Source organism: Hemiscyllium ocellatum, chromosome 1, assembly GCF_020745735.1.
Source record: "Hemiscyllium ocellatum isolate sHemOce1 chromosome 1, sHemOce1.pat.X.cur, whole genome shotgun sequence".
Classification (NCBI taxonomy): Eukaryota; Metazoa; Chordata; class Chondrichthyes; order Orectolobiformes; family Hemiscylliidae; genus Hemiscyllium; species Hemiscyllium ocellatum.
In genome coordinates, this window is record NC_083401.1 from 78483667 (window position 1) to 78495806 (window position 12140).

Sequence of the window (12140 nt, forward strand, 5' to 3'; positions counted from 1 at the left end):
CTGAGTGCAGTGCATGGTCTGTACTGAGCACTGAGTGTGGTATAGGGTCTGTACTGAGCACAGAGGGCAGTGCAAGGTCTCTACTGAGCACTGAGTGGGGCACAGGGTCTGTATTGAGCACTGAGCCAGGGACAGGGTCTGTACTGAGCACTCAGTGGGGTACAGAGTCTGTACTGTGCACTGAGTGGGGTACAGGATCTCTACTGATTCACCGAGTGGGGTACAGGATCTCTACTGATCACTGATTGGTGTACAGGATCAATACTGAGCACCGAGTGGTGTACAGGATCTGTTCTGAACACTGAATGGGGTGTAGGGTCTGTACTGGGCACTGATTAGGGTTCAGGGTGTGTACTGAGCACTGAGTGGGGTACAGGGTCTGTGCTGAGCACTGAATGGTGTACAGGGTCTGTACTGAGCACTGAGTGGGGGACAGGGTCTGTACTGAGCACTGAGTGGGGTTCAGGGTCTGTACTGAGCACTGAGTGGGGTACAGAGTCTGTACTGAGCACTGAGTGGGGTACAGAGTGTGTACTGAAGGCTGAGTGGGGCACAGGGTCTGTACCGAGCACTGAGTGGGGTACAGGGTCTGTGCTGAGCACTGAGTGGGGTACAGGGTCTGTACTGAGCACTGAATGGGGTACAGGGTCTGTGCTGAGCACTGAATGGGGTACAGGGTCTGTACTGAGCACTGAGTGGGGTTCAGGGTCTGTACTGAGCACTGAGTGGGGTACAGAGTCTGTACTGAAGGCTGAGTGGGGCACAGGGTCTGTACTGAGCACTGAGTGGGGTACAGGGCCTGTACTGAGCACAGAGGGCAGTGCAAGGTCTCTACCGAGCACTGAGTGGGGCACAGGGTCTGTATTGAGCACTGAGCCAGGGACAGGGTCTGTACTGAGCACTCAGTGGGGTACAGAGTCTGTACTGTGCACTGAGTGGGGTACAGGATCTCTACTGATTCACCGAGTGGGGTACAGGATCTCTACTGATCACTGATTGGGGTACAGGATCAATACTGAGCACCGAGTGGTGTACAGGATCTGTTCTGAACACTGAGTGGGGTGTAGCGTCTGTACTGAGCACTGAGTGGGGTATTCGGTCTGCAATGAGCACTGAGTGGGGTTCAGGGTCTGTACTGAGCACTGAGTGGGGTACAGGATCTGTACTGAGCACTGAGTAGAGTACGGTGTCTGCACTGACCACTGAGTGGGGTTCAGGGTCTGTACTGAGCACTGAGTGGGGTACAGGATCTGTACTGAGCACTGAGTAGAGTACGGTGTCTGCACTGACCACTGAGTGGGATTTGGGGTCTGTACTGAGCACTGAGTGTGGCATAGGATCTCTACTGATCACTGAGTGGGGTTGAGGATCTATACTGTGCACTGAGCGGGGTACAGGGTCTGAACCGAGCACTGAGTGGGGTACAGGGTCTGTACTGAGCACTGAGTGGGGTTCAGAGTCTGTGCTGAGCACTGAGTAGGGTTCAGAGTCTGCACTGAGCACTGAGTGGGGTACATGGTCTGTGCTGAGCACTGACTGGGGTTCAGAGTCTGTACTGAGCACTGAGTGGGGTTCAGAATCTGTACTGAGCACTGAGTGAGGTACAGGGTCTATACTGAGCACTGAGTGGGGTGCGGGGTCTGTGCTGCGCACTGAGTGGTGTTCAGGGTCTGTACTGAGCACTGAGTGGGGTACTGGATCTGTACTGAATACTGAACATGGTATAGGTTCTGTACTGAGTCAGGGGTCTGTGAGAGGAAGCACAAAAGGCCAACATTTTGGATGCAAAGTTGTTTCAGAAAAATGTTTCTGAAAAAGTTCACATTAGTGGGAAAGCGAGTTTGTACATGTCAGAGTCGACTAAAAATGTTTTAAGACTCCCTTTAAACATTTGTTTTTAAACTGAATGTGGTCGTCATTCCTAGTAATATACTTGCACTTATTGTTGCACTTATTGCTATCATGCACTCAGCCTTCTTGTGAGGTAAGAGCAGTGCCTGTTCAGTAGATGTGCTTTGGGACTGTTTTCTCAGCCAGTAATCAGTTGACTAGTCCAATAAAGGTCACCAGACTCATAACGGGAACTGATTTTTCTTTCTCTGCAGATGCTGCCAGACCTGCTGAGTCTCTCCTGCACTTTCTGTTTTTGTCAAAGACAAAAGAGGATCCATAAAAGCAAACTATCATTCATATAGCACAGAGACAGGCCCTTTAACTTGGCCATGCTGACCAAGTTTCTGAAACTAAACTAGTCCCATTTGCCTGTGTCTGGCCCATATCTCTCCTATCCATGCACCTGCCCAAATGTTTTTTGAATGCTATAATTATATCCACTCCACCACTTCCTCTAGCAGCTTGTTCTATATATGCACTGCCCACTGTGTGAAAAAGTTGCCCCTCAGCTCCCTTTTAAATCTTTCCCCTCTCTTCATAAAATTAAGACCTTATAGAGGTTTACAAAATTATGAGGGGCAAGGATAGGATAAATAGGCAAAGTCTTTTCCCTGGGGTCGGGGAATCCAGAACTAGAGGGCATAGGTTTAAGGTGAGAGGGGAAAGATATAAAAGAGACCTAAGGGGCAACATTTTCACACAGAGGGTGGTACGTGTATGGAATGAGCTGCCAGAGGATGTGGTGGAGGCTGGTACAATTGCAACATTTTAAGAGGCATTTGGATGGGTATATGAATAGGAAGGGTTTGGAGGGATATGGGCCGGGTGCTGGTAGGTGGGACTAGATTGGGTTGGGATATCTGGTCGGCATGGACTGAAGGGTCTTTTTCCATGCTGTACATCCCGATGACTCTATGACTCTAGTCCCCCAACCTCGGGAAAAGACTTTTGTTATTCACCTTGTTTATGTTCCTCACAATTTCTTAAACCTCTACAAGGTCACCTCTCAGCATCCAATGCTCCAGGCTCTATCCAGCCTCTCCTTGTTAGGTGAATTGTCCATGCTAAATTGTCTGTAGTGTTAGGTGAAGGGGTAAATGTAGGGGAATGGGTTTGGGTGGGTTGCTCTTTGGAGGGTCAGTGTGCACTTGTTGGGCCGAAGGGCCTGTTTCCACACTGTAAGTAATCTCATCTAATCTAATCAGAACCTTCTAATCTCAGTAATACCTTTGTCAGTCATTTTTGCACCCTTTCTAGTTTAACAGCATTCCTTTGGAACGATGACCAGAATGGTATACAGTACACTAAATGTCCTGTACATGAAGTCCAAACTCGTGAACTCAGTGCTTTGACTGATAAAGGCAAGTGTGCCAAGCTCCTTCTTCACCACTCCATCTCCCTGTGATACCACTTTCACGGCACTGTGAACCCTCACTCTGTTCGACAACACCCCACAGGCCCCAGCCTTTAACGGTGTAAGGCCTACTCCAGTTTGCTTTACCAAAATGCAACAACCTTGTATTTATCTAAATTAAATTCTATCTACCATTCCTCAGCCAAAGGCCCAGTTGACCAGAACCTATTGTACTCTTAGATAACTTTCATCACTGTCTGCTATGCCACTAATTTTGGTGTCATTCACAAACTTACGAACCATGCCTCCTATATTCTCATCCAAATGATGAACAAAAGTGGACCCAGCACTGTTCTCTTCAGAACACCACTGGTCACAGGCCTCCAGTCCGAAAAACAACCCTCTCCTGTTTCAGTCCCATTCCACTACCAGACTAGTTTAAACCCTCCTGAGTAGATCTAACAAATCTCCCCCTTCATGACATTGGTTCCCCTCCAGTTCAGGTGCAACCTGTCCCTCTTTTACAGGTCACCTCTGCCCCAGAGGAAACTGCTCAAATCAAACTGCTGTCATGGCAGGTGCTGCCTGGCCTGTTGGGTATTTGCAGAATTTTAAAGATTTTGTTTGGGTTTCGTTCTTGTTGACTTTATAATTCTGGTGGTTTATAGCACCGCCTAGTGGCCAGTATCAGATTTAACCGAAGGAGTATGAAATGATAGGAAGATTGCAAGGCATTTTTATCATATTATCTGCTAAGTGCTGCTTGTTTGACACCAGGGATTTATCACACCGAAGCCATGTAATCAATCATGATGTCAGATAAATATTGGTTGTGATTACACCGGTATATTTTTCATGGACAAATAGTTGCCCAGCAATATGAATGCCACAAAAAAAACAAAAGAACTGCGATTGCTGGAAATTGTGGAACCTTGCTAGTCATTTAAACAGAACGGTACAACACACAAAATGAAGCCATTCTACTCATCTAGATTTCACTATTTTAGGGCATATTTTGGATGTTCTGAGAACATTATCTTGCAAGTCAATTGGAGCAGGGATTAATTGGTACTGTTTGTTGGAGAGGTAAAACAGTTTTCAGACTGTAGGAAGAATTACCTTCGGAGCTCTGGCAAGGTCTTTAAACCTTTTCTTACACTGTCAGGTTCTAGGGGATCTGGAGAGCTGATCACTTATTTAAAATCGGCTGAATATCAAAATTAGGCCCACTACATAAGCCTAATAGATTCTGCATTGAACTTAATTTAAAACATTTAATCTAAGTTCAGTTTTTAATGTGTGTTTCAGATGTCATGGAGCCCCATATTGATGTGCAGGTGGAAGTGGAAAACTCTACTACTATCCATGTTAAGTGGGACTCACATCTTCATTCCGTAATGCAATGTGTTCTGGTCATCTTCGTGAAAGGAAGCAAGGAAGATGAGATATTTTTACTGCCCAGGTAAAACAATGTACAGGGGATCTGAGGAGAAAAAGGAACATTCAAATATTTGCATTGCATACAGATCTTTCCTAAATATTATTCTTTACTGAGGTTTGATTAAGTAAGTCACTCCAAACCTGGCACAGATTACCTAATTATTTTAGACCATTTTAGACATATAAGTTAATTCTGAGATCAAGCGACTTTGGAATATTTTGTCAGGGCATATTCTATAAGATGTACCACAATGAATGCAGTTTGTGATTATACTGATTGCCCTGTGCAATTTAGAATCAGGGTTTCCATCTCACTACAGAGATGGAACCAGAGTAGCTCTGTTAGTGTTCCTGTCTATAAAAACACACAGAGATCAGAGCACAGGCACAAGTAACATGTAGTACCAGTACACTCATGCATTTAGCCTCCAAGTAAGCAAAATCTAAATCACTTTTAATAACCTTATTCCCATATCCCTTCATCACCTTTTCCTCTTCTATCTTCTATCTAATTTAACATAGTTTTTACTCGAAAACATAACTTGGGAAGTGAATTCTGAAGCCTTACATCGCTGTGTTGAAGCATCTTAGTCTCTTTTGTTGTATCATTTTGTACCTTTGATTTCTGCTCCTTGTCCTTCAACCATTGAAGACAGTTTGCTTCTATCTACTGTGTATAATCCTTTGCATCTTTCTGTTGTTCTAAGACGATTAGATGTAGGAGCAGAAGTTGGCCATTCAGCCCATCGAGACTTCTGTAAGATCATGGTTGATCTGATAACCTTCAAGTCCATCTTCCTACCTTTAAGCCATACCCTTGATTCCCTTAGCGATTCAATATATTAAATATTCTAAACTACCCAAGCCTTTAACAAATTCCACTGATTAATCACCCTCTGAGGGAAGCATTTCCAGTAAAGTGTAATGTTGCTGGTGCTGTATTTTGAAAAATACACATAAAATGCTGGAGAAATGCATAATGTAGGATAAAATATTCAGCAAAAAATATTGCGGTGCTTGTGTTAAACAGGTGGCAATAATTGTCATGATTTGGAGATGCCGGTGTTGGACTGGGGTGTACAAAGTTAAAAATCACACAACACCAGGTTATAGTCCAACAGGTTTAATTGGAAGCACACTAGCTTTCGGAGCGCCGCTCCTTCATCCACAACCATCTGATGAAGGAGCAGTGCTCTAAAAGCTAGTGTGCTTACACAAAGTTTGTGAAGGTTTGTAGCTCAGGTTGAGGTTTAGGGTGTAGGTTTGCTCGCTGAGCTGTAGGTTTGATATCCAGACATTTCATTACCTGGCTAGGTACCATCATCAGTGGCGACCTCCAAGTGAAACGAAGCTGTTGTCTCCTGCTTTCTATTTATATCTTTTTCCTGGATGGGGTTCCTGGGGTTTGTGGTGATGTAATTTCCTGTTTGTTTTCTGAGGGGTTGATAGATGGCATCTAGATCTATGCATTTGTTTATGGCGTTGTGGTTGGAGTGCCAGGCCTCTAATTACAATTAAACCTGTTGGACTATAACCTGGTGTTGGGCAATAATTGTGGATGACTTTTAAACTACATGTCAACTGGATAAGTCAAATTGGTTAATGAGGTGTTTACTGAATGCTTTTGAGGTAGTTACTTAGAGCAGCATGTTCTGGAACTGACAGAAAGCAGGCTATATTTGACTTGGTACTGTGTAATGTACCAGGTTTCATTAATGACATCAGGATTAAGGCACTCGTAGGAAGCAGCAACCATAATATAATTGAATTTTACATTGTGTTTGAAAGGGAGAAGAGAGTAGTATTTTAAACTTTATGAAAGGGCAACCTTTTGAGCTAGCTGAAGTGAACTGGGACGTTAAACTAGGAAATAGATCAGTAGTTATTGTCCTATGTTCTATGTTCTATGTAAGGGTACATTTAAGAATATTCACTATAAGTACATTCCTACTATAAGGAAAATTTACAAGAGCAGGACCCACTATCCATAATCAACTAAAGAAGTTAGAGAAAAATCCAGTGGTTATCCTTTGAATGTTGAGATTTTTCTCTTACGATTCCTTTCTAGGATTGCTGTGATGAGACTTTTGGATTTACCATGGCTTCAACTTTTCAGTTGTAGCAACTTGAAGACTTACATTTACATGCTCCAGGCTTCGAAGCTCCGTACTTTGAAACCTTGTTAGGCTGATTTGATTCTTCTGCTAAACTGGACTGTTTTTTCTGACTAAACTTTTAATCTTCCGTTCTGAAGTAAAAACACAACTCATTACCTTTAATGAGTTTACTCTGACTTAAATCTAAACATATAATCACCTTAATTATTAACACCGCAAAGAGTTCTCCCAGGTAGACAGATATTTTCTTGGAATTAATGTATTTAGGTCATAGTCATACAACATGGAAGTAAACATTTCAGTCCAACTTGTCCAGGCCAACCAACTTTACAAGCTAAACTAGTTTCACTTGCCTGCCCATATCCCTCTAAACCGTTCCTATTCATGGACCTATCCAAATGTCTTTTAAATGTTATAACTGTACCTGCATCGGCCACTCCCCCCGGCAGCTCATTTCACAAAGGAACCCCCACTCTGAGTGTGTGAAGGTTGCCCCTCAGGTCCCTCTTAAATCTTTCTCCTCTCACCTTAAAAATATGCCCCTTGATTTGGAACTCCCCAATCTTAAGGAAAAGACCTTTGCTATTTACCCTATCTATGCCCCTCATGATTTTATAAACTTTAATAAAGTCACCCCTCAACCTCCCATGTTTCAGGGGAAAAAGTCCCAACCTTTCCAACCTCACCTTTATAACCCAGACCTTCGAATCCCAGCAACATCCTGGTAAATCTTTTCTTAACCCTCTCCAATTTAGTAACATCCTTCCTACAGCAGGGTGACCAGAACTATACGCAGTACTCCAAACGTGGTCTCACCAGTATCATGTACAACCTCAACATGACCTCCCAACTCCTATACTCAGTGGTCTGAGCAATGAAAGCAAGCATGCTAAACACATTCTTAACCTCTTACAACACAATACCTCTACACAACCGATCCCCATCCATTTGCCTATATTTAAATCCAAATCCAAACATTATAATACACCTTTCATCATAGCACAGGTTAGCTGAATGAATGTGATTTGATTATATAGAGATTTGGCTGCAGGGTGAGATTGGGAACTGAATATCCAAGGGTATTCTGTATTTGGGAAATAGATAAAAAGAAAAGGAAGAGATTTGGTAGCATTCACAGTCAGGAATTACATTAGTAAGTTAGTAAGAAAGAATAATCAATCCAAGGATTAAGATGTAGAATCAGTTTGGGTGGAGTAAGAAGCAGCAAAGGGAAGGAAACATTGATGGATATTGTCCATAGAACATCAAACTGTAAACCTAATAATGGGCATACTACAGGTTAGAAAATTGAAGCTGCATGCAATCTGGGATACAGTAATCATGGTGAGTTTAGTTGCATTTAGATTGGTTTAGCACTATTACTGTGAAGTTTGAATTGTTGATATCTGTGCACGATAAGACTCAGGAACAGGATGTTGAGGAGTTAGGAATCAGGCATTATTAGGTTTGGTTTAATGAGAAAGGATTAACTAAAAAGATGTGCCCTTGGTGTAAAAGACTCTTTAGGAAATAGTGACCATAATAAAACATAGGAAAAAACAACCTGCTTGATTAGTGCCCCATCCATCTCCTTCATTGTTCACATCAAAACTTAGGTGGCAGTGTGTACCATCTATGTAACCAAGATGTAACCCACCATAGCTCCTCCAATATCACCATTGCAATCCCTTGACCCCTATCATGTGCAGCAGATGAATGGAAGCACCACCACTAGCAAGTTCCTCAGTGTTGAATGATATCAGCTTTTATTGAATCACTTACCAGCAGTAAGAAGTGTTTTTTTTTAAATTCATTCATGGGATGTGGGTATTGCTGGCTAGGCTACCTTTTTGTTCCCCACCCCTTAATGCCCAGATAATGGTTAAGAGTCAGCCACATTGCTGTTGGTCTGGAGTCACATGAAGGCCAGACCAGGTTAAGGGCCTTAATGACCCTGATGGATCTTTTCCCACAACAATTGCCAATAGCTTCATGGCCATCAAAGGAATATTGTGTGCAATTCTGGTCTCCCTGCTATAGCAAGGATGTTGTGAAACTTGAAAGGGTTTGGAAAATATTTACAAGGATTTTGCAAGGGTTGGAGGGTTTGAGCTATATAATATATCATGTATAATATATAAAGACTGGGGCTATTTTTACTGGAGTATCAGAGGCTGAGGGATGACTTTATAGAGGTTTATAAAATCATGAGGGACATTCTCCCCAGGGTGGAGAAGTCCAAAACTAGAAGGCATAGGTTTAGGTTAGAGGGGAAAGATTTAAAAGGAACCTAAGGTGCAACCTTTTCAAGCAGAGCATAGTACGTGTATGGAATGAGTTGCCAGAGGAAGTGGTGGAGGCTGGTGCAATTGCAGCATTTAAAAGGCATTTGGATGGGTATATCAACAGGAAGGGTTTAGAGGTATATAGTGGCAAATGGAACTAGATTTATTTAGAATGTGTAGTCAATACGGACGAGCTGGACTGAAGGGCCTGTTTCCATGCTGTATATCTCTATGACTCTTTGAGAAAGAACAAAGAACAAATAACAAAGAAAATTACAGCACAGGAACAGGCTCTTTGGCCCTCCAAGCCTGCACCGATCCAGATCCTCTATCTAAACCTGCCACCTATTTTCCAAGAATCTGTGTCCGTCTGCTCCCTGTCCATTCATGTATCTGTCTAGATGTATCTTAAATGATGCTACCAAGCCCGCCTCTACCACCTTTGCTGACAACATGTTCCATGCACCCACCACCCTCTGTGTAAAGAACTTTCCACACATATCTCCCTTCAACTTTTCACCTCTCATCGTGAGCTTGTGACCCCCAGTAATTGAGACCCCACTTTGGGGAAAAAGCTACTTGCTATCCATTCTATTTGTACCTCTCATGGTTTTGTAGACCTCAATCAGGCCCCCTCTCAGCCTGCGTCTTTCTAATGAAAATAATCCTAATCAACTCAACTCTCTCTCCATAGCTAGCACCCTCCATACTAGGCAACATCCTGCTGAACCTCCTCTGCACCCTCTCCAAACACATATTCCGGACTGTTAATGTCAGATTTGTATTGAATGCAAATTCCACCATCTGTCATGGCAGGATTTGAACCCAGGTCCCCGGAACATGATTTGGGTCATTAGATTAATAGTATTAGTGATAATACCAGTAGGGCAACACCTCCCATGTGGTCTTTCAAACGAGTGTATTCTGGGTCTTCAGGAGAGAAAAATGGAAACAGAAGAGATTGATTAAATTTTATTGCTCTCTTTGCAACCTAGATTTTGAACAGTTAGTTTTTTTTTGCTAGAATCTTTCAGTTAGAGTTAATGGCAATTGTCTTTTCCCGAGGATGGTGGATTTCAAATTTAGGGGGCACATTTTTAAGGTGAGAGGAGAGAGAGGACATGAGGGGCAATTCTTTTACACAGAGGATGTTTCATGTGTGGAATGGACGTCCAGAGGAAGTGATGGATGGGGTTAAAATTACTTTTGGATAAGTGCATGAATAGAAAAGGTTTGGAGAGAAATGAGCCAGGAGCAGACAGATAGGACTAGTTTAGTTTGGGATTATGGACAACCTTGGACTGGTTGGATAGAAGGGGCTGTTTCCATGCTGTATGACCCTATGACTCGAAAGCATCAGTTTTAAGAAAATGTCTATATAATTGTCAGATGTAAAAAATGGCACATAATGTCTAAAAAGTTAATCATAAAAGTAATTAGACTGAGAGGAAGCTAACTAAAAGTGGAAAAACAGGTTGCAAGAGTTTCTATAGATATTTGAAAAAGGGAAGAGTAAAAGAAAGTGAGAGTTGGTCTTCTAGAGAGTGAGAATGAGGAGTTCATTGTAGATAATCACATGATGGCAGAAGTAATGAGTAAATGCTTCTATTTTCAGCATGGTGGAGACTTAAAAACATTCCACTACATCAGGAGGTTTTTTAGATTAGACTTAGTGTGGAAACAGGCCCTTCGGCCCAACAAGTCCACACCGACCCGCCGAAGCGAAACCCACCCATACCCCTACATTACCCCTTACCTAACACTACGGGCAATTTAGCATGGCCAATTCACCTGACCCGCACATCTTTGGACTGTGGGAGGAAACCGGAGCACCCGGAGGAAACCCACGCAGACACGGGGAGAACGTGCAAACTCCACACAGTCAGTCGCCTGAGTCGGGAATTGAACCCGGGTCTTCAGGCGCTGTGAGGCAGCAGTGCTAACCACTGTGCCACCGTGCCGCCCACTAAGTTGAAGGAAGAGAGGCACTTGATGAAATTATAATCACTAGAGACGCAGGCCTGAGCAGTTTAAATTGTAAAGTGGGTTGATAAAGCTCTGGATTCTAATGGACTTCATACTAAAGACAGCTAATGAGGTATTAGATGTGTTGGTGTTAATTTCCCAAAATTTGTTCAATGCTGGGAAGGTTCCATTAATTTGAATAATAGCAAATATAAACCCGCTATTCAAGAAAGGTGCCAGGCAGAAGATAGGCAACGATAAGACAGCTTGATGATTGTCATAGGGAAGCTTTAAGAATCAGTTATTAAGGAAGTTATAACTGGGTACTTGGAAAACTGAAGGCAATTAGTAAGAATCAGCATTGTTTTGTGAAAGGCAATTCAGTTTAACCAATATTTTGGAATCCTTTGAAAGGGTAACATGTGCTGTAGATAAAGGGTAGCTGCTGATATGGTGTATTTGGATTTCCAAAAGGCATTTAACAAGCCTGTACATAAAGGTTATTGTACAAACTATGACCTCATGGTATAGGGATCCATGGCATGGATGGAAGACTGGCTGGCTAACAGAAAACTGAGAATATGCATAAATGAGTCCCTTTCAGATTGGAAGGAGATGATGAGTACTATACCACAGAGATCTGTGCTGGCCTTTGACTTTTTATAATTTATAACCTTTAGATAAGGGGAAAAATGGAGTGGGCCTAAATTTGCAGATGCTGTAAAGATATGCAGGAAAGTATGTTGTGAAGATGACATAATAAAGATGCAGAATGATACAGGCAGGTTAAGTGGATGGGCAAAGATATGGCAAATGAAATATAAAATGGTAAAATCTGAAGTTGTCTATTTTGGCAGCATTAATAAAGATGCAAAGTATTATTTAAACAATGAACGCCGTATTCTGAGGTGCAGGGTGCCTGATATTCCAGTGCGTGACTCTCAAAAGGTTAGGATGCAAACATTTATTATGAGAGGAATTGAACATGAAGGCAACGCTATTATTCTTCAATTATGCAGAGCAATGGTGCACAATTTGATTATTGTGTGGTTTTGGTCACCTTATTTAATGGCAGATGTGAATTCA

The 12140-nt window shown here is 42.5% G+C and overlaps 1 protein-coding gene across 4 annotated transcripts in view; it reads left to right on the forward strand.

Annotated features, from left to right (window-relative positions):
- LOC132818988 (uncharacterized) overlaps positions 1 to 12140 on the forward strand; it is a 116123-nt gene that overhangs the window by 30083 nt on the left and 73900 nt on the right. For all 4 annotated transcript variants that reach the window (XM_060830214.1, XM_060830205.1, XM_060830195.1 and 1 more), the window contains exon 2: positions 4556 to 4709. In XM_060830214.1, the coding sequence (XP_060686197.1) occupies positions 4556 to 4709 (154 nt within the window). The remainder of the gene's footprint in view (positions 1 to 4555; positions 4710 to 12140) is intronic.